The 25,089-nt window shown below is 32.8% G+C and overlaps 1 protein-coding gene across 1 annotated transcript in view; it reads right to left on the bottom strand.

The window, feature by feature from the left end:
* LOC139525015 (uncharacterized) overlaps positions 1 to 25,089 on the bottom strand; it is a 93,247-nt gene that overhangs the window by 56,699 nt on the left and 11,459 nt on the right. Inside the window, exons 2-3 of the mRNA XM_071320191.1 lie at positions 19,179 to 19,289; positions 14,870 to 15,271 (exon numbers count right to left, since the gene is read on the bottom strand). Of these exons, the coding sequence (XP_071176292.1) occupies positions 14,870 to 15,086 (217 nt within the window). The 5' untranslated portion in view covers positions 15,087 to 15,271; positions 19,179 to 19,289. The remainder of the gene's footprint in view (positions 1 to 14,869; positions 15,272 to 19,178; positions 19,290 to 25,089) is intronic.

Here is a 25,089-nt window from a genome sequence, read left to right as displayed (position 1 = left end):
CACCCATATGTTCTATTTTTAGCCATGGTGGCCATCTTGGTTGGTTGGCCGGGTCAAGCCACACATTTTTTAAACTAGATACCCCAAAGATGATTGTGGCCAAGTTTGGATTAATATGACCATGTAGTTTCAGAGGAGAACATTTTTGTAATAGATTACTAAGGTTTACGAAAAATGGTTAGAAATTGATTATAAAGGGCAATAACTCCTAAAGGGGTCAACTGACCATTTTGGTCATGTTGACTTATTTGTAAATCTTACTTTGCTGAACATTATTGCTGTTTACAGTTTATCTTTATCTATAATAATATTCAAGATAATAACCAAAAACAGCAAAATTTCCTTAAAATTACCAATTCAGGGGCAGCAACCCAACAACGGGTTGTCCGATTGATCTGAAAATTTCAGGGCAGATAGATCTTGACCTGATCAACAATTTTACCCCATTACAGATTTGCTGTTAATGCTTTGGTTTATGAGTTATAAGCCAAAATCTACATTTCACCCCTATGTTCTATTTTTAGCCATGGTGGCCATCTTGGTTGGTTGGCCGGGTCAAGCCACACATTTTTTAAACTAGATACCCCAAAGATGATTGTGGCCAAGTTTGGATTAATATGGCCATGTAGTTTCAGAGGAGAAGATTTTTGTAATAGATTACTAAGGTTTACGAAAAATGGTTAAAAATTGACTATAAAGGGCAATAACTCCTAAAGGGGTCAACTGACCATTTTGGTCATGTTGACTTATTTGTAAATCTTACTTTGCTGAACATTACTGCTGTTTACAGTTTATCTCTATCTATAATAATATTCAAGATAATAACCAAAAACAGCAAAATTTCCTTAAAATTACCAATTCAGGGACAGCAACCCAACAACGGGTTGTCCAATTGATCTGAATATTTCAGGGCAGATAGATCTTGACCTGATAAACAATTTTACCCCATTACAGATTTGCTGTTAATGCTTTGGTTTATGAGTTATAAGCCAAAATCTACATTTCACCCCTATGTTCTATTTTTAGCCATGGCCGCCATCTTGGTTGGTTGGCCGGGTCACGCCACACATTTTTTAAACTAGATACCCCAAAGATGATTGTGGCCAAGTTTAGATTAATATGGCCATGTAGTTTCAGAGGAGAAAATTTTTGTAATAGATTACTAAGGTTTATGAAAAATGGTTAAAAATTGACTATAAAGGGCAATAACTCCTAAAGGGGTCAACTGACCATTTTGGTCATCTTGACTTATTTGTAAATCTTACTTTGCTGAACATTATTGCTGTTTACAGTTTATCTCTTCCTATAATAATAGTCAAGATAATAACCAAAATCTGCAAAATTTCCTTCAAATTACTTATTTCGGGGCAGCAACCAAATAACCGGTTGTCCTATTCATTTGAAAGTTTCAGGGCTGATAGATTTTCACTTGATGAACAATTTTGCCCCTTGTCAGATTTGCTCTAAATGCTTTGGTTTCAGAGATATAAGCCAAAATCTACATTTCACCCATATGTTCTATTTTTAGCCATGGTGGCCATCTTGGTTGGTTGGCCGGGTCAAGCCACACATTTTTTAAACTAGATACCCCAAAGATGATTGTGGCCAAGTTTGGAATAATATGACCATGTAGTTTCAGAGGAGAAGATTTTTGTAATAGATTACTAAGGTTTACGAAAAATGGTTAAAAATTGATTATAAAGGGCAATAACTCCTAAAGGGGTCAACTGACCATTTTGGTCATGTTGACTTATTTGTAAATCTTACTTTGCTGAACATTATTGCTGTTTACAGTTTATCTCTATCTATAATAATATTCAAGATAATAACCAAAAACAGCAAAATTTCCTTAAAATTACCAATTCAGGGGCAGCAACCCAACAACGGGTTGTCCGATTGATCTGTTGATCAGGGCAGATAGATCTTGACCTGATCAACAATTTTACTCCTTGTCAGATTTGCTGTTAATGCTTTGGTTTATGAGTTATAAGCCAAACTACATTTCACCCCTATGTTCTATTTTTAGCCATGGTGGCCATCTTGGTTGGTTGGCCGGGTAAAGCCACACATTTTTAAAACTAGATACCCCAATGATGATTGTGGCCAAGTTTGGTTTATTTTGGCCCAGTAGTTTCAGAGGAGAAGATTTTTGTAAAAGTTAACGACGACGGACAACGACTACAGATGACGACGACGGCCGCCGGACGACGACGCCGGAGGCCGGACGCAAAGTGATGGGAAAAGCTCACTTGGCCCTTTTGGCCAGGTGAGCTAAAAATACTTTTTTATAGACACAGCAATTTGTTATATGATGATATGACATAGATTCTTATTTATATTACAACTATTATGTATTTGTGATGATTTTTGCTGCAAATGAAGCTTGTTTTGAAAACCGTTTTGATACAAATGTATTTTATAACAAGGACTCTCAATAGCCTGAATCTATGGAACGCCAAAACTGTCTTGTTATGACCATTTTTCATTACATGATGTGCATTTACCTTTATATGATGTGTACTTGTCATTATATGATGTGCATTTACCTTTATATGATGTGCACTTGTCATTATATGATGTGCAAACACCTTTATATGACGTGCAAATATGCTTTTATTATGTGCAAGTATCTTTTCGTGATGTCCAAACATCTTTTCATGATGTCCAAACATCTTTATATGATGTACAAACATCTTTATATGATGTGCAACTCCACATATATGATGTGCATACCTACTTATATGATGTGCATTCATACTTATATGATGAGCAAATGTACTTATATGATGTGCAAATGTACTTATATGATGTGCAAATGTCCTTATATGATGTGCATTTTCCCTTATATTATGTGCAAACATCTTTATATGGTGTGGTTGTGTCATTATATTATGTGCTTGTAATCTTATATCATGTGGTTTGGTTAACTTCATTATATGATGTCGAAACGTCATTATATGATGTGCTTTCATCGTCGTTATGGTCAATGAACATGATTACGATTAGAATGATTACTGTCTACGTCATAACTGATTCTTATCTGCTTCTGCAGAATTGATATAAACCCGGATCAAATAAGTTATTTAAAAGAGAAAAACCTAGACATGTTTGTTCCTCGATTTAAGATGAAAAAAAATCACACCAAATATTGATAGAAAATTGTCAAATTATGAATTTTAATCGATGGGTCTACAATAATGAATATACGGGATCTACAATAATGAGCATACGGTTAACTTATTACGTTTTAGAAATAGATCTTTAATCTTTTAAGCGAAAGTGGATTTTTAAGATAAAGTGAGACAGTTCATTTTAACAAAAATTAACGTTTCAAACATTTCGGCGGAAGATTAAGATCAATTAATACAGGAACTAGTTGAAGAATTTCCCGGCAGCGGCGAAAATATGATAAAACAAATTGTGTGGCTCTTATTTATAGCTTGCTGTTCGGTTTGAGTAAAAGCTCCGTGTTGAAGGCAGTAATTTAACCTATAATTGTTTACTTTTTACACATTATGACTTAGATGTAGAGTTGTCTCATTGGCACTCATATCATATCTTCCTATTTCTATTCATTGCAAAAGACACCAATGAACTCAAAGTCAATTTTAAAAATATTTTATAACGATAGCTACAAAATTATCCTTTCTTGCATATATAATTATACCGGTATGGATGATGTGTTGATTAATTTGTTGATTGATTGCTTTTTAACGCCACTTTCAACACTATCGTACTAATTCGTGGCGGTAAGTTTATATTGATGGAAGAAGTGGAAGTCCCCGGAGGGAACCACCGACTTTCGGTACGCAAACTAATAATTCTATTCAATTAAGATTGGAATCGAGCTTACCTGCAATGTGTGGGATTCGAACTCACAACTTACATGTAAGTGTTGACAGGCTAGAAACTTGGACCACTCGGCCACCCAGCCCCCCCCCCCCCCCCCCCCCCCGAAAAAAGTAATTAAAGGAGATATGGGATGACCTTCAACTCGGTGCATGATATTTGCTTGCATCTTTTGATTATGTTTTCATGCATTTATTGCACACTCACATGATTATGAATGTGTGCTTGACGTCCAGCGGAAAATTGATAACTATGTGGTATGATTGCCAATGAGACAACTCTCCACAAGACACCAAATGACACAGAAATTAACAACTATAGGTCACTGTACGGCCTTCAACAATGAGCAAAGCCCATACCGCATAATCAGCTATAAAAGGCCCCGAAATGACAAATGTAAAACAATTCTAACGAGAAAACTAACGGCATAATTTATGTACAAAAAATGAACGAAGAACAAATACCGGTATGTAACACATCAACAGACGACACCCCATAGAAAATATCACTGGTATTCCAGTGGAAACCAGTGGTATACCACTGGACAACACTGGAATGACTTATTCCAGTGGTATTCCAGTGGAGTTACCATTGAAATTCCAGTGGAAAGATGCATTCCACTGGAATTTTGAATAAATTATACCAGTGGAAAAAAAAATCAGTGGAATACCAGTGGGAAAAAAAATCAGTGGAATACCACTGGACCCCTGCGAGATGAAATTCATGAACTGATGATGAACCACCATGAACTGTTCATGAATGTTCATGAACAATGCATGACTGTTCATAATGAGTTCATTAAGTTTGTTCATGAATTTAGTTCATGAATAGTTCATAAAATGCAGTTCATGAATATTTTCTGAACTTTAATGAACTGTGAGTCAGTTCATAATGTTCATAAATTGTTCATAACACATGTTCATGAACATTTTATGAACTTTTAATGAATAAATGAATTCATTAAGTTCATAAATAAATTCATAAATTTGACTGTCATACAAGTTCTCATAAACATCTATACATTGTATTATGACATCACAATTAAAGTGCTTTTATCATGACCTCCAGGTTATTCATTTACAGATCTTGAGATCATTTTGAGACAAAATTCAGTTGAATAGCAAAAGTGTAAATACATGTACATGTTTGTTTATCAAAAAGCATTAAAAATATAAATATATAAAAAAGAAGATGTGGTATGATTGCCAATGAGACAACTATCCACAAAAGACCAAAATGACACAAACATCAACAACTATAGGTCACCGTACGGCCTTCAACAATGAGCATTGAGCCCATACCGCATAGTCAGCTGTAAAAGGCCCCGATAAGACAATGTAAAACAATTCAAACGAGAAAACTAACGGCCTTATTTATGTGAAAAAATGAACGAAAAACAAATAACACATAAACAAACGACAACCACTGATATACTCACTTTTGCTGTGCTGCGACTCCCCAAAAGTTTAAAGAATTGAAACCAACTTTGGGACGTACATGTACATCTATACAGAGGGACAAGGGTAAAACGTATTGCCCCCTCCGCTATGGCAGAGGCAAAATTAAAAAAAAATCATACAGATTTGATTAGTTCCCTTTCACAGCATGCAGGTAGAGCCTCATATTACTTCAATACATGTGATACAAATGTGTTTACAAATGTAGTGTAAGCTTAAGTAATCATAAGCAAAAGTATGTCCATAAAAAATATTTCCTTTTCATTGAACAACAGAAATTAGCTCAGCACCTTTTTCTTTTTTTTTCATACTACACCAGAAGAGTGTTACATTTTGAGAGTCATACAAAATTTGGGACTAACTTTGAAGTTTTGTAACTTACTTTGAGCTGGAGATGTTTCTCATGTTTCGTTTTTACAATCATGACAATGGTAAACTTAATTTCTTTCTTCTAAAGATGTAATTTCTGATTGTCTCTCCAAGTTCAAACATGTGCCTTTCTTAACCATCATACGGCACATAGAGGAACTTGGAAACAAAGCCCAGATTAATGACAATTCATTCTTTCCCAAACATTGCAGACCGGTGTCAATAATTATCATATTTAATGAATTACGTTTACCTATTGTAAAACGCTTCAATGACTTTGACAAAAGATTGCAATGCAGACAAATGATTACAAGTGACTGGGAATAGAAAAACGTCATAATTACGTCAGCAAAATGGTGGTTTTGACGCTTACAATACAAATGAAGATGAAGTAATAAAGCTGTCAAAATAAAGCAGATTTGTTATCAGATAAGTAAATTATATATATTTTTGATTATTTTTTTTTTGCTGAATAACTATTTGTTGAAGCATTATAATAATTATTGATTAATTATAATAAATATAAAACACCAGAAAGTGAAAGTAACCTTTACATTTTACAGTGTTGGTTTAATGTTTTCCATTCAGGAATAACTGATAGATTTGTACAATATATTTTATTTCAAGGTAAACATAATTCATGCTTCAGCCATTCTTATGATTGTGTGTGGGCAAATTAAAAGGGGAAAGGGGGGGGGGGGGTACATTATTTGAAATGTCATGAAAAGGCAAGTAGTATTCATGTTTACTTATTAATCTTAATACTCTATTGATATTTTAATAAAAACAACAATTATTAAATTAAATTATTACATTGTATTATACCTGTTAGAAACTGTTTAATCTTGAGTGTTTATGTAAAACAAATATCAAGGACTTTTGATTCTTTGTGGAGTGATTTTTGATTTTGCAGGGGGAAACTTAGATGCATTTATTGATTAAAAGATCTGTTCAACTGGGAAGAATTTCAAGCAGAACAACTTCACCAAGATGTTATGTAGCATTTCTAGTTGGAAGTCCAGCAATTTCAATTACAGACAGGAAGAGGAGTTTACTTATGATAATAACACAAAAATGAATATTCAAGAAAATCCTTTTTAATAATTTCATGAACTTTAGATGAACAGTTCATGAACTACAAGTGGACAAACAATGTTCATGAATTAAATTACTGATGAACAGTTCATGAACACAGTAGTTCATGTGTTCTGTCATGAATGATTCATGGACTGGTATATTTCATGAACAAATTCATGAATCATTCATAAAAAATTCATGAACTATACATGAACAGGACATGAACTACAAATGGACAAGCGTGTTCATGAACTATAAAATCATGAACAATTCATGAATAATAAAAGTTCAAGAACTATTTTTGTTCATGAACTTTAATGAACCAAAGAGTTCATGAACACAAAGTGTTCATGAATAGTTCATTATTCACTGGTTCATGAACATGCATGTCCATTTGTAGTTCATGTCTAGTTCATTAACTGTTCATGAATCTTTTATGAACAATTCATGAATTGTGTTCATGAATCATTCATGAATCATCCATGAACATTCATGAATTATTCATAATCATTTCGCAGGGACTCACTATCAAAAGGAAAAAAAAATATCTTATTTTAAATGTACATATAATTAAGTTATAATTGAACAAACAATATAATATATAACAAACAACATGCCCTTTTTAAATTTATATAATTTAAGTAAATCTATATGAATTATAAACATAAATACTGATACAATGCATAGATCCCAAATGACATATGTACATTTCTAATTACAAAATAAAAAAATACAAAATTAACGTGTAATAATTGAACAAACAATATATATAAGGCCTAAAACCAGAGGCTCCCTGGAGCCTGGAGCTGCACACCTGGTAACCTGTTGGATACCCAACAGCAGCAACCGTCCATGTTTTTTTGACAAATTGGAACAAAATGAGCAATCTTTTCCCCTAGGGTCCAATGTTAAACTATGTTCCCTGCTGGTGGCCATAATGGATCAGGTGTGGACATGTCGGATACAATTTTTAAAGAAAACCACCTAAGGACCATTGTCACCAAGTTTGGTTCCAACTGGTACAGTAGATTCAGAAGAGGAGATCTTTGAATACATTTTCCCAAAATGGCATCCATCTTGGATCATGTGTGGACATGACGGATACAATTTTGAAATGGGACCGCTCAAAGACTTTTGTGACCAAGTTTGGTTCCAATTGGCGAAGCGGTTTCAGAGGTGTAGAAAACAATAGGGGCATCCTCAGGGGTTTTCTTCAGAGCAAGGGATGACGGAGATCCCTCTCAATTAATGCCCCTTCAAAAATGGTGTATTCTTTAATACAATTTAAGAACAAGGCGGGCTTGTGATTATATCCCCATCTGAACAAATTTTCTGAAGAAAACGCTGATCCTATGTCTCATAACTTTTTAGTTTTTTATTTAAATTGGAATTTTCATGCAGTATAATTTTTATAGTGTGGATATTATAATTGCTTCATTATATTTGTACTTTCAGTAGAAATGAATTTTTTATAGTGAAGATTAAAGAATGATCATACCACAAAGATTTATGGTTGTTTTTGTTAAACTGTGAGTTAGCATGATGCATGATTTACTGAAACCCTAATTTCCAAAACAAGTACTGTGACCGCAAATTATTCAATACAACAATTTTTTATTGGAATTCCACTGGAGAGAAATTGTCTGGCATTCCACTGATCTACTGGAATTCCACTGATTGACCAGTGATAATTCCAGTGGAATCTACTGGAATTCCACTGATTTACCAGTGATAATTCCAGTGGAATCTACTGAAATTCCACTGATTTACCAGTGAAGATTCCAGTAGATCAGTGGAATGCCAGAGAAAATACCACTGGAATTCCACTGGAACTTGTTGCATTCCACTGGAGTTAATACTGGTAAATCAGTGGAATTCCAGTAGATCAGTGGAATGCCAGACATTTTTTACCGCTGGATTCCACTGGAATTCCACTGGAATCCAGTGGTTAATCCACTGATTTTGCCAGTGGCTTTCCAGTGGAATTCCAATGGAATTTTGTCATCTTTTTCTATGGGGCAACCACTGAATTACAGGCTCCTGACTTGGGACAGGTGCATATCCGTACGGGAACATATTAATGTGAAATGAAAATTAACCCTGTTTTGTAATAGACCGACACCATGAGTCGGATTTTTAACATGCTACTTCGCAGAAATCCATTTCAACTTACCCGGACAGATTATTCTGATTCTGAGCCAAACAAGTCTTTGATTTTACTCCTTAATTTAGCAGAGCAGTAAATACCAATTTTAAATTCTTTTGTTTTGAACCGGTCGGAATTCGAACCTACGACCAGCAACACTAGAGGCTAATATGCTACCATGAAAGCACCGCCACTTGACAGTTACATGTAATATAAAAAAAAAAGGAAAGCCTTTCAGATATACAACTCCGTAAACAGGGCTAACATACTGCCCATTGATTTTTTTTTGGGTGATTGCGGGGGGGGAAAGGGGGGGCATGTTTTTTTTTAAATGTTTGATTCCAAGTTTCTTGAAAGATATTTTATCTTTTTCATAAATAATTGTTTTCATTGAAAATGAGAGAAAAAATAAAACAATAATCAAATTAAAAAAAATGACCATAATTTTTATTTTTTTTCAATAAAGTCGAAAAATATGTTTGTCCTGGAACAAGGAAGTACACGTCCTCCTGCCCACACTTCATGTTTTGTTGTTGTTCTTGATGTATTGTCGCAACAGAGATTTTGACTGGTACATGTACCGATCGTATAAAAACGCAGACATAATCGAGTGCAAAATAACATTCCTTGTCGCTTCAAGTAATACTCATAAAAACATTTTTTTTAGAACATTAAAATTAATAATATGAAAATTTTGCGTCGTTAGAAATATATTTATACATTTGTAAGTTATATATATGCACACGTACAGAACAATTGTGTTAATGCATGCGGAAGAATATCTCAAGAACGTTTATGCGGGAAAAATGAATGCCTACACAAATCCAAACTATTAGAAAATCCGAATTATTACAGAAGAGTGTTCACCATACACTTGCACTGCACTATTATTCGAATAGTAGAATAGAATGCTATAGCATTTGGATCAAAATTATGTATACATGTAACTGCTATATACAAATATTAATTTAATATATAACAACAAACCAGAGTATACTGATTTGTATCACTACAATATAATTGTGATTACGGGGTGGCTGAATTCCCTGTCATTTATTCATCATCCAAGCACGAACTTGTCTCAGAAAAAAATATCTCTGTAAGTTAACCACACTTTCAGGTATTGAGATGTGATTTTCTTTTAGACAAGTGCGTGTGACCATCCACGAGAACTTGCGGTCATCCGATGTTCAGTACTTCAGTCCTTTGATACTGTGTTCTAGTAAATATTACATCAGCCAATGAAATTCAGCCTTCACATTTTTGAAGGTGTATATAAATCCGACAAAACTGAGAATCCCAAATGGTCTTTAAACAGAAAATAGAATGGAGCGTTTTCAGATCCGCGTAAGCATAGCTTGGACACACAATATCTGTAATTTAATTAGATTTGTGTCTGAATGAACATAAAAACACTGTATTTATTTTTTGTTTACTGAGGCCTGGTGGTCTCTGACAGATAGAGAGTTGTGTTTTAAATTTTTCTTAGTGAAGATTTACGGCGGTGGTCGACTTTTAATATTTTGCGTTAATCTTTAAAACTACAAAAAAAATAATAGTGCAATGTGTCTAAATATATGCTATGGTAAATTTTAAGGTCCCATTTTGGGCAATTTTGGCTCTTATGAGTTTTGTTGTTTTATTGCCTATTATCTTGATACTTATTTATAGAGAAACCTTTTCTTAGCAAAATAGTTTTCTCGTTTGAATTGTTTTACATTGTCATCATGGGGCCTTTTATACTGACTATGCGGTATGGGCTTGCTCATTGTTGAAGGCCTTACGGTTACCTATAGTTGTTAATTTCTGTGTCATTTTGGTCTCTTTTGGAGAGTTGTCTCATTGGCAATCATATCACATCTTCTTTTTTTTAAAAACAGATTTAAAAATAAGTAAATTATAATTATTGTCATTTTCGTTATTGGTGGTGGGGACGGGTAGGAAAGAATTCCTCTAAATTTTTCCCAAGTCATTACCGTGAAATAGGAAAAAAACACAATCATTCCAAAGACATAAACTTTACACCCCCCTATAAAAAACTCACCACAGAACAATTACACACACCTTTCTCAATACATTTGTTCGTAATAACACCAAAAAAAACCGCATTAAATTCCTTTTGCATTATATAAGTTTATAATAGCACGTACGTCAATAGTGGATCTAGAACTTCAAGTGCGGAGGAAGTTGTTTGCGACTTGGAATTTAATTTGGATATGTCGGTTATGGTCTCATTGATATTTATCACACCTTCATTCAATATTACTTGTTTCAGATGAAACCATACTCTGCTAGAAGAAATTATTTGTTGAAAAAATAAGGATTTAGATTTTAACAGATGAGGCTAGCGGAGCTAGGCGTAAAATTGACGTCTTTCGAGTCAAAACTATTAATATTAATTTTGACTGGGGGGGGAGTACGCAATGGTACGATGACGGTCGAACCCTAAACAGTTAGGGCAAGTATGGACATAACCATTCAGGCTTTATACAGGTCTGAATTTGAATTAATTTATTATACAATATCTGACGCAACATAGGTTTGTGACACATAATAAATGTGGTCTATGATTTTCAAAAGTTGAAATTGGGCAATTACCTATTATATTGTCCAATATCCGAAATCTAAATATATTGCTCGATTCAACATATCAAAGAACCCTAAGAATTGCTTGTTTTAAGTGCCGTTATGGCCCCATTTTTCTAAAACGTTTTTGTCTGACAACGAACACATCGCAAAAACATTATACTGCGTCAAATCTATAAATATAAACAATTGAATACGACCATTTTATTTTTAAAAAAATCAAAATTAAAGGCTCCCTTAATTTCTTACTATCCCCTCTTTATGGGGGTTGCAAATGACCGGTCCATTATATTAGTCATTACCCTATCAATGTCCGGTTTTTGTCCATTTTTGTGTCTTTCTACAGAAAAGTGATAGATAAAGACAAACTTCCACAGCTAAAATGATCAGCAAAGCAAACTTTACAAAACAAAAATGGAAATTCATGTATTTACTTCTAAAAAAAAGACGCTAACACTAGATATAAAGATATTGTCAACTATAAGCATAGTACAATGAGCCTAGAGCATGGCATACAAGAATCATTAATTTTCTTTATTTTAAAATTTTAACTGTACGCCTATTATTGCAGACCTCGTATGTTCATCATTGTAGACCCATTGATTAAAACTAAACTTTGCAATTCACAATTTGACAATTTTCCAATAATATCTGGTGTGATTTTTTCATCTTAAATCGAGGAACAAACATGTCAAGGATTTTTTCTTTTTACATCTCAACCATTTTTCAAACGATAGCTACAGATTTGACCCGGGTTTATATTAGTTCTGCAGAAGCAGATCGGAATCAGTTATGACGTAGACAGTAATAATTCTAATCATAATCATGTTCATTGACCATAACGACGATGAAAGCACATCATATAATGACGTTTCGACATCATATAATGAATTTAACCGAACCACATGATATAAGATTACAAGCACATAATATAATGACACAACCACATCATATAAAGATATTTGCACATAATATAAAGGCAAATGCACATCATATAAGGATGTTTGCACATCATATAAGTACATTTGCACATAATAAGTTTATATGTGCACATCATATAAGGATATTTGCACATCATATAAGAATGTTTGCACATCATATAAGTATGTTTGCATATCATATAAGACTATTTGCTCATCATATAAGTATTTATGCACATCATATAAGTATATATGCACATCATAAAAGTATATTTGCACATCATAAAGAGATGTTTGGACATCATATATAGATACTTGCACATAATATAAGTATATTTGCACGTCATATAAAGGTGTTTGCACATCATATAATGACAAGTTCACATCATGTAAAGGTAAATGCACATCATATAATGACAAGTGCACATCATATAAAGGTAAATGCACATCATATAATGAAAATGGTCATAACAAGATAGTTTTGGCGTTCCATATGAATCGCTCACCTGTTATCTTTTGCTTCAAATCTTTCCACTATGACAATTTTGCTTTTCAATATATATTAATGAGTGTCTTAAACATTCCATTTAAATGTTCTTTAGATCTGTCATATGTTCTTCAAAAGCGAAAAAAATATGCATATTACCCTCCATTTTAGTCCTAGTGTGGCTATATATGTTTCTTGACATACAAGGAAATAAAATACAAAATGTATACTAGATATTCTGAAACTAATTCAGCCTAAGTGTTGCTTATGCTGAGTTCACACGTAATTCGAATTCGATTCGCATTAACAAATTCGAATTAGTTTAATTCGCATTCGAAACGTTTTATGTCCTAACGTCAATTCTAATTCAAATTGCAATGCGCGTCAAATTCTCTTTACTGTCCAAACGACGTTAGCTTTTTTAAATTCGTATTAACAAAAACGTATTTCTAATGCGAATTGACTAATTCGAATTAGTTAATTCAAATCAATTCGAATTAAAAAAAGAAGAGTGTGTGAACGCGATAAGCATGATAAGCGAATTCGATTCGCTTTGGATTCGAATTCAATTCGAATTAAATGTCCGTGTGAACGAGGCATGAAATTAGTTCAGCAGTTTAAAAGCAAGCAAACTAGATGAACAAATTCAGAAAAAATTGTCTAAAAAGGGCAGTACATGTAGCTCCTAAAGGGGTTGATTGAAGATTGTAAACTTTGTTGTAGATCTTACTTTGCTGAATATTTTTGCTGTTCACAGTTTATCTTTACCAAAAATAATATTCAACATAATAATTAAAAAACTTCAAAATTTCCAAAAAATTACCAATTTAGTGGCAGCAATCCATCGATGGGTTGAAAGATTCATCTAAAAATGTTATGGCTGATAGAACTTGACCTAATTAACAATTTAACTCATATCAGAATTGCTTTAAATGCTTTAGTGCTTGAGATACAAGCCAAAAACTGCATTTGACTCCTATTTTATATTTAAGCCATGGCGCCATGTTTATAGACGAAACAGAAAATAAAACACAAAATTCATTCTAGATACCCTAAGCATCAATCAGCTGAAGTTTGGTTGGAATTGGTTTAAAAGTTTCAGAGGGGAAGATTTTTAAAATTAGAAAACATGATAAATTAAATGTGTAAAATTGTCCTCAAAATGCAATAACTCCTTAAGGGGTCAATTGACAATTTTTTTCATATCAACTTATTAGTAGATCTAATATGTTTCTGAACATTATTGCTGTTTAGTGTATCTTTATCATTAATAATATTCAATTGAATAATATTCAAAATAACCAAAAACTGAAAAATTTCCTTAAAATAACCAATTTATTGGCAGCAACCCAACAACATGAACAATGGGTTATCAGATTCCTCTGAAAATTTCAGGGCTGATAGAAATTTACCAAATGAACAGATTGGAGATTAAGTCAAACACTGCATTTTACCTCCATGTTCTATTTTTAGCCATGGCGGCCATATTTTAAGAAATAGCGTACAACAGATGGTTGAGGACGAACCATGACGAACAAAAACAGACGACGACAGACGCCAAGTGATGGCAAAAGCTCACTTGTCCCAAAACTGTTTAATGGAAAAGCTTCATTGTGAGTTAAAGTCATCACTAAGACATAATAGTTGTTAAACATTTTAATAAGAATCCAGGGCACCTACCTCCATAAAACAATTTACTGTGTCTTTAAAAAAAAAGTTGTCATAATCATAAATGTCACAAAATAGAGTTGCACTGACCTGACAATTTTGGCGTCTGTTTTTAGCATGTTTAATGTCATTTTTTTAAAACATGATATTTTCCAAAGATGTGTGCAGAAATGTTCTACACATCAAGCCACATCATTTTAAATTAAGTTATAAATGATCAGCATTATTGATAAATATTGCTTTATATGCAAGGAACCATTTATTTTGCCCATATCTAGGAAAGGGATACAACATTGTAATATGTAATTACCAGGAAATCTGGGATACAAGAGGTTCCACTGTGGTTGGTTGACTCTATTCTTCTTTTTTAAGTCAAACAATTTGTTATACCCCTTCTTTATTGTAGATTCTAAACATACTGGAGCAAATTCACTATCAAAGAAAGTTCTTGCTGCACGAGGAGAAATTCCTGTTAATAACAAACTCATTCTAACATAGTTTTCTTCCTCTACAGAGAGAGATGCCATAGTTAAGTCTCCTATATTCCTTTCCTTACTGTTGGCAGAATTATATCAAGCAAACGATCTTTACTACAATTTCTAAATAAGTTATTTGCTATGTGACAATACTATCATGAATATAGGCTTAAATTTTGGTTGTTGTCCATCTTATGAAGAAAACACTATGAAATCTGCATGATCTGGTATATTTTCTGCAAAAAAAGATATAAATGAATTAAAATGTCTGAACAGGTCAATTTGGATGCTGGGTGACCATTTTGACCATTATAATATCTGTACTGTTTCAATCTTTTTTATGTGCATTTTGCTTCCCCTACAGAAAAAAAATTTGAGTGCCAGTTGATGGCCATGTGGTAGACAGTTGAGGGCTAGATGTTTTAAGCAAAATAATTGAGGGCTAGGTGTTGAACATCTAAGCTCAACTCATACCTGGCCAAGCACTGTATGTTTGATAGATGTCGCTCAACTGGCCCTCAATTGAAGCTGGCCATAAAGTTGAGGAAAAGTTGAGCAATTGATCTTTGGTTTTCATATAGTTGAGCAAAAAATCAGCATTCAGAATTCGATTTTTTTGTAGTTGAGGAAAATTTGAGCATTCAGACTTTGATTTTTTATGTTGAGCAATTAGAAATATGACCTGGTGATATAAATGTTATGTGCCATCTGTTTTCCATTTATCTCTGTGTAAAGTGCAAATGGACAGGAAGTATTATTATACATGTACATATTTGAGTTTGAGGCAAAATAACGGGAAGCACATATTTTTATACATTTTTCTGTAATTTAACTTAACATAAAGATAAAAAAAAACATTTAAGATATATCAAATTTTCAAGATTTAGGTAATTAACAGTTATTATTAGGGGCAAATTTCAAAGGGATCACACTGTCACAATACCTTAAACAACTTCAAACATTTAAAAATTGAACTTGGCTTGAGTATATACATTTTACCCCTGTGTTCTATTTTTAGCCATGGCGGCCATCTTGGTTAGATGGCCAGGTCATCGGACACATTTTTTAAACTAGATACCCCAAGGATGATTGTGGCCAAGTTTGGTTAAATTTGGCCCAGTAGTTTCAGAGGAGAAGATTTTTGTAAAAGTTTACGGACGACGGACGCCGGATGACAGACGACGGACGCCAAGTGATGAAAAAAGCTCACTTGACCTTTCAGGTCAGGTGAGCTAAAAATTTAGACAATATATTTATGCATTAATTTATATATTATCAAAATGTGTAAGACAGGAGACATATTTATCTTATTATTAAGAAAATTTGTTTAAGAAAGTATTACTAATAAAATAAGAATATTCTAATATAATGAATTTGTGAAATACTAGAAATCTGGGGTATGACTGCCAATGAGACATCTATCCACAAATGACAGATAAAGATATATATATATATCTTGTGATCAATTTTATTTGGCAATCGCCAATGGCAATGGCAATCGCAATCATAGGTTTAAACGTAGTTTTCAATTTAGACTTGTTTATATTTTTTCGTTTGGGCTTGTATCATATTTTCCCTCCGGTTTATATGATCCGTTCATCCTATTGACTCTTAAAATTCAAGAGTCTATCTAAAAATGAGGGTACATTATATATGGCCTTCCAAATACCGTTTCGATCTCTAACATCACTGAAGAGACATTTATTGTCGAAATCTGGATCTGGTGTACAAAAAAATATTAACACCTTATGTTTGTGGCATAACATCTTAGCCACTAGTTAATTGTTTTCTGTTTAGTATTAAAGTTATTTTAAGATCCATTTTGTTACATCTTGTGATCAATTTTATTTGGCAATCACCAATGGCAGTCAGCAGGGTTAAAGAACATCAGTTGTTCGACCTGTTAGTCAAATGTGTTTTGTTTAAATATACTTTTCACTTTTTTGGTCTTTTGGAAAATGTTGTTTGTGCTGTTTTTAGACCCTTCTACAACGAAATTTGTTTTACATGCACACATATAAAAATTGTGGTTTTTATCCAACGCAATCATAGGTTTGAACGTAGTTTTCAATTAAGACTTGTTTATATTTTTTCGTTTGGGCTTGTATCATATTTTCCCTCCGGTTTATATGATCCGTTCATCCTATTGACTCTTTAAAATTCAAGAGTCTATCTTAAAACGAGGGTACATTATATATGGCCTTCCAAATACCGTTTCGATCCCTAACATCACTGAAGAGACATTTATTGTCGAAATCCGGATCTGGTGTACAAAAAAATATGAACACCTTATGTTTGTGGCATAACATCTTAGCCACTAGTTAATTGTTTTCTGTTTAGTATTAAAGTTATTTTAAGATCCATTTTGTTACATCTTGTGATCAATTTTATTTGGCAATCGCCAATAGCAGTCAGCAGGGTTAAAGAACATCAGTTGTTCGACCTGTTAGTCAAATGTGTTTTGTTTAAATATACTTTTTCACTTTTTTGGTCTTTTGGAAAATGTTGTTTGTGCTGTTTTTATACCCTTCTACAACGAAATTTGTTTTACATGCACACGTATAAAAATTGCGGTTTTTATCCAACGCAATCATAGGTTTGAACGTAGTTTTCAATTTAGACTTGTTTATATATATATATATATATATATATATATATATATATATATGAGTCTGAAAGATTGTGTAACAATACCGATAAATAGATGGAAAACAAAACACTAAAAAGTGTTGAATATCATTGCACAAAGATATATATATATATATATATATTTTCTGGTTGAACAACACTTCCTGTTCAGAGTATTTCAATATATATCTCCTTGCTTAAAAATTAATATGGCTGCAGGAGTAACTAGATTTCACTTACTAGATAACTTTTAAAAGGCAAGGATAAAGCAGTCATGTAGTCAGTTGTGAGTTGAGATCTTTCAGCAGTATTTTGGCTTCATAAAATACACAATTTCAGTTTTTTCTACAATGTGTAGTCATCAGTTTGCAATTACCAAATACTGCTCAACTTTAAAGACCTAGCCCTCATATTTTAATGACCTGGCCCTCAACTATTGGCCACCAAGCCCTCAGCTTTTAATGACCTGGTGCTCAACTGTTGGCCAGGTAGCCCTCAACTCTCATTGCTCAACTGTTGACACCTAGCCCTCAACTATGATATTTTCTCAACCTTGCTCAACTAATTTGCATGAAGTTGAGCATTGATAGTTGAGGGCTACCTAATTTGCATGGCAAAAATCCAGGTAGCCCTCAACTGGCCCTCAACTGCCTCAACTGTTTGTTAAACTGGCAGCCAGTAGAGCAATGCACTTGGCCATCCTATCATTTTTTCTGTATGGGTTATTAAAAAATAGATATCTAAAATCACAATTAAAGTTCGTGAACATTTTCTTTAAAAGACAATATCTCTTAATTTGGAGAAAATTGATGGTTCAGTTATGTTTATTTTCAGCAGATCTTAAGATAATAAATAAAACATGAAATGATGTTTAATGCAATCATTGCAATGGGGTATGGGTTTTTCTCATTGTTGAAGACTGTATGGTGACCTATATGTATAGTTACTAGCTAGCTTCTACGTCAACTGATCTCTGATGGAAAGTAGTCTCATTGCAAATTGGCAATCATACCACACATACCTTCTCTTTTTTTTTAGTTCATGGTTTAAGCCGTCATGGTGATTTCTGCATTTTTGTATATAAATTTTCATGTATTGCTTATCACTTTTACTGTTTACAGTTTTTGTCAATACTTTTTATTCTCATGATTTTCAAAGATGAGATAACATGCTTAATTTGTCAATTACCTTAATTTATTAGCAATTTATATAAAAAAAAAGCTTCTTTAAAATTTGATTGGTCATAAGCTCTTTTTTTTATTTAACTTCATCGGGAATCTTAAAACATTATTGGCTTGTTCTTGTATTTTTGTTTTATACTGTCACATGACTGTAATTCTAGAGTTTAAGTGCTTTTCCTGTGCTTTTTTTTATTGCATGTTGATCTTTTACTGCATGTTTTTCTATGAACATTTTCCAAGATCACAATAGACCATGACTTAGGGTCCAGTCCAAATCATTTTTAAAAATGAAAATGTGATGTGCCAACCTGATTATGGTTACTCTGAAACTTACCTAATCACAAACTAATACATTGTTAAAGCCATCGCCGCCACCAGAAACAGTATATTAAAGTCTTGCCTTCCCAACTATGTCAAAGTTAAACCATGTCACATATTCAGGTGCCTGCAAAAAAAGTTTGAAATTTTGTTAGTGGTATGTTGTACTGTGCTGTGAAAAGGGGATTTCTGTTTTACTGATTATTAATATTTTTTAGCATCAACATTTTTTCATTCCAAATACAGTTGGGGAGGTGGAATCTATGTAGTCTCACGTCACTAGGAAAACTCAGTTTGCGACATTAAAATCTAGGTTTTACAAGGGCCAATCTTAAATTTCAATACAGTTATCTCCTAAGATAAAGTTTGAATGATCCATTCACTTATTATGAATAATCAATAACAATATATATATTGCGTTTTGTTTAAATATACTTTTCCACTTTTTTGGTCTTTTGGAAAATGTTGTTTGTGCTGTATTTAGACCCTTCTACCATGTCAGGGGACTTACTGAAATAGGTGATTTTTAAATCACTTATTTGAGTAGCAAAATCATGGTTTTGTCACAAATTGGAATTTTGTATTTTTTTCAAAATTTTAAACACATAGGTTTAAATAATATCTTTTAATTAGTAAAATTAAAAAAAACAAAAACTTTTTGCTTCATTTAAGTAGAAAGGTTTCTGCCTTTGATGCTATCATTTAGCTGAAAATTCTATTTTAGTTGAAAAAATGCTATTATAATGGCTTTACATAATGAACTGATACTTTCTTAAAAGATTTTTCCCAGCAGTGGGAGTATTTTTCCTATGAAGTTCAAGTTTTCATCTTTCAGATTATGTAATAAAATTCTACTGTTCGCGATAAAAATCTCACTGTTCGGGGGTGTTGAAATTAGTAGGGATTATTAAAAGAATGATACTTAAAGAAGTGATTTTTGGGAAGGAAATTGAGGTCTGATACTTAAACAAGTGATTTTTATGTCATTATCCTAGATTCAGTACAAGGTCATCACCTGAAATGACCTGGTCATCCTAGACAACACAGATGTTGGTTCTGATAAATTTAGAAACATAATTAGTCCCTGGATCATTAGTATTCTATATTTAAAGCAACAATAAGATTAAATCACTTCTTCTAGTGATTAATTTGTACTACTTAAATAGGTGATTATTAAAGAAAGACAACTCTAACTTCCAACCTTTATGGAAATAATGTTACTTAAATCAGTGATTTAGAAAATCACTTATTTAAGTAAGTCCCCTGACGTCTACGACGAAATTTGTTTTACATGCACACGTATAAAAATTGAGGTATCCAACGCAATCATAGGTTTGAATGCTGTTTCTGTTCATTTTTTTTTCTATCCATTTCGGGTCTTTTCAGTTAATCATGCATTGTTCTTTCCTGTAACATGTGTAAATCGTTTGACAGCTTTTCAAATGATTTTTATTGTTTGTTCTTATGTTGTTCTGTTACAGCAATGACTCAGGTTAGGGGAAGGGTTTGGTGCCAGCAAACATGTTTAACCTTGCCACATTCTTTATGTGCCTGTCCCATGGCAGGCCATTAAAAATCCATAATCCCCCAAAAAGCCAATCAACTTTCTGATTTAGAACCTTGTGGTATATGCATGATTTCAGAGATATCAATACACCGTTCCATAAAATATTGTCTGGAAACTAGAAAAATGCTTATTTGGGCCCCATTTTGGCCCCTTATTCCTAAACTTTTAAGACCACAACCCCAAAAATCAATCCCAACCTTCCAAATCTGTGGTTATAAACCTTGTGTTTGAATTTCATAGATTTCTATTCATTTATACTCAAGTTATTGTCTAGAAACCAAGTGTCTTCAGACGATGCTGACAGTTACAGCGTGGACAATGTGATGGCATATACGACTGCAAAAATTGTGCGGCCGTATAACAAAAACTATCTTGTCCATTCGTTTTTGATGTGTTTTGTCATTTGATTTTGCCATGTGATTAGGGACTTTCCGATTTGATTTTCCTCTGAGTTCAGTATTTTTGTGATTTTACTTTTTGATGTACAAATACCGTGTACATAATATATATAACATTTATATTGATATAAGATATATTTGACTTAAAGAATGAGAAATTAAACATTTTTATAGAAATTATCAAACAATTAAAGTACAAAAATGTATCATTGATAATTAAGGTTAGGGAAAAAAAGAATCTTTTTTGAATGGCATCAGGGGCCTGTGGTTCAGTGGTTGTTTTTGGTTCATGTCTGTCAAATTGTTTTGTTATAAATTCAAGCTGTTAGATGTTGGGGCTACCAAAAAAGATGACATACAATGAAGTTATGGGAACTTTATCAACCTAATCATATATTGTTGATAGTCTTCTTGACCTATTCACATAATTTTAAGCTTGAAAAAGTGACCTATTCCGCCGGAACGTTTTTCACCTTGTGTATATATGTAGTGGCCCCCTTACAGTTAGTCCTATAATCAGATTATATAACACTTTGGAGTTTCATATCATTTACATTCAACGTTTTGGGTTTCAACATTGATAGTAAAAATAATATCCCATAAAAAACATTGAGTGTAAATGATATGAAACTCCAAAGTCTTAAATTATAGGACTACCGTTGAGGTTACATGCAGTTTTCTGAATTGAATTGTTCATATATAGCTGATAATACTGTATGTTTTGTTGTTGAAGGCAGTAAGGTTGCCTTTAATTGCATACACCTACTTCTTTTTCGACAATGGTTGTCTGTTAAAGCGACAATTGTATGACGTCATTTTGTCCCACTGTTAAGAGAGCAAAAATAACAACTTCCAGTTATATAACTGTAGCTTGTTATAACTAAATCTGAGATGTTTAGATTTCTTTATTATCTATATTTTTAATTTGTATAATGGTTTTTACATAGTGCACAACTATATAGTGATTGTACCGGCCGTCTTAATATTTACTTTGTAAACCTGTCATTTCTGTTAATTGGTAAAAGACCAAGCGGGACAAAATATTTAGCACAACATAGAGTGTGATATGGTTTAAATTTGATAATAAGGTTACAATAAATAATTTTGTTTATACCATGGCATTGGTCATTTAATCCAAACCATATCAATCTTAAAATCTAAACAAAGTTGAAATCTGCAGAGATTTGTTAAGCATGAAATATCTGTGAAATGGTCAACATGCCAAATATATACATACTAGATAATTATTATGGATGGCAGATATATATATGTCGTGTACATATTATTATTTTGTACAAGTTTTTACTTGTACAAAAACTTTATACAATACTTGTATGATGTCATCATACAAGATATTACATGTACAAAATAACTATACAAGTAATTACTTGTACAACTTTTGTGGAGAAAAAAATAACAACTTGTACAACTCACTGTTTTTGACACCCCTTTCTTTGGCTTTGTGAGTTTTTTTGTCATTTGTCCGGGATTTTTTTCATTTACTATTTTCTCTTAGTTATTTGTTTGTTTGTTTTTTCCTAGTAGATCATCATAATCACTCAGCGGATGTATTTTTGAAATTTCTGTTCTTCAAATGTTTATTTGAGTTGATAAAGGAACAAGTAGGCAAGAAGATTGGCACAGCTTGTTCTCATGGAATGCCGATAGTTTGTTAAAAAACATTGTCCTTTAGACGTAAAAAATAAGTTGTCAATCATGAAATCAAGAATCTTGATAATGTTTGTTTCAGAGAATGTTTTGTTTGAACTTTAAGTGCGATTTTTTACAAAATAGAATGTATCCCTCCCTAAGACAAGATACTTGTATCTACGTTGGCCATTCTCTTTCATGAAACAAAGCAATACCAACTCTTTCAATTGGTTTTTCTAGTTTGGAATGGGGAATACTTAAAAAAAGTGTAGAAAATTCAAATATTTTAAAACTATGACAAGATATAAGAGTATAATATTGTAAGTACATGTAGTCATTTGGAACTAAATTTTCCATTACATTATTTAAAGTCTTGATCTGTTTCTTTGGTTTGTTAATAATAAATTACCAAAAGAATTATTGTCATGGCACAAGTTAATTATTTCATCATAAAGTTTCTTTTCTACACTGTTTTCCATCTTACACTTTAGTTTTGACTACTAAACTGAAATGCTTTGCTCATATTTTTGTTTATTATGCAATCTGACGTTTCAGTCTCGTTCTGGAATTATATAAAAAAAAATGTGAAACAAGTGGAAAATATCAATGAATTTACAAAAAATTGTTATATTCAATCTTAACTCTGCGGAAAAAAAAATGAATATTTACAATGAGTAATTTTTGAGTAATTATTTTTTTTCAAATTTTATTAACAATCAAGTCAGTCTTTTTAGCCAAATTTAAAAAAAAGTGGTGAGGGGTAAACAAATTATATTTTCAGAAACGTGTACATCCCATATCATTTTATTTCATTTTCAAATTTCTTAGATATGTATTTTTTCGATCAATTCTAACCAAAAAGTTGAAATAATATGTGTTTTGTTCTGAATAAAAACAGAGAAAAATCACAAAATGGACAGCATGGTAAAGACGCAAAATAACATCAAAATACGATAAAACTTTCTTATATTAGCACCAACCTATAGTTTTTGTGAGTTAAATTTATTCAGATTGGTCCACTTCATCTTTATTGAAAGTATGAAAAAAGATTAATTGTGAAACTGAAAAAAAAAAGAAAAAAAATACGTAAAACTTTATGAAAATTAGGGAAATCATCAATATTGGGTACTTTCATACAGCCGTAAAAGGCCGTAGCAAAAAAAGAAGTGCACCACCATATGATTTTTTCTTCACCAATTATTTTGTTTACAGTCATATTAACCAAAAATTCAGGCTAAGAAAAAAAGTTTAATTCTAGAGATTTTTGCCTCCTTAGAGGTGTACTCAGAGGGGTCGCCCCGATATTCCGACACCCCGTTAGTCCGACACCCCATTGGTCCGACACCCCAATAGTCCGACACCCCATTGATCCGACACCCCAATAGTCCGACACCCCATTAGTCCGACACCCCGTTAGTCCGACACTTTTAACATATATTATGGCATTATATACAACTATGCAAATGCTTGAAATACTGAAAAACATAATTGCAAACTACATTCGTACATTACAAGATATATAAAATTTACACTCAAAACACATGCTAACAAATCTGTTCCTATTGTCAATTTCTTTTTGGGATGTACAAGTACCCGGCCACGTCCACTTGTATTTTTGTCCATTTGATGAGTTAAGCCATTTTCAACTGATTTGTATAGTTCGTTCTTATTTTGTACTGTTATACATTTGTACCACTGTCCCAGGTTAGGGGGAGGGTCGTTGGGATATCGCTAACATGTTTAATCCCGCCACATTATGTATGTATGTGCCTGTCGGAGCCTGGAATGCAGTGGTTGTCGTTTGTTTATGTGTTAACTATTTGGCCTTTTAAAGCTGACTATGCGGTATGGGATTTCCTCATTGTTGAAGATCGTACGATGACCTATAGTTGTAATGTCATGTTGGTCTCTTGTGCGGAGTTGTTTCATTTGCAATCATACCACATCTTCCTTTTTATATATATATCGTCACGATTAAAACAACATCATCACACAATTTTAGGGGAAACAAGTTCCATTTCAGGGAATCGACAATCGCAGTTGACTTATAAATTCCTAAAAGGTGTTTCATATATCCACTTGTTGAAGCCTACCTGAAAATTAGCAAAATCATAAAAACTTTAAGCGAGGAACGTCGATTTTAGAAGAATTGAAAAATGGGCCTCGGAAAATGGTTTTAAATTTTCCACGTCAAAAACGGTCGGGATGCATTTTTGTAACAAAAGGAAATTGCATCTTGATCCAGAGCTAACTTTGTACGGCAACCCAATTAAAATGGTTAATGAAACCAAATTTCTTGGGTTAATTTTCGA

Source organism: Mytilus edulis, chromosome 5, assembly GCF_963676685.1.
Source record: "Mytilus edulis chromosome 5, xbMytEdul2.2, whole genome shotgun sequence".
Lineage (NCBI taxonomy): Eukaryota > Metazoa > Mollusca > Bivalvia > Mytilida > Mytilidae > Mytilus > Mytilus edulis.
Note: the sequence above shows the minus strand (reverse complement) of the source record. Positions and strands in the feature narration are given on the sequence as shown.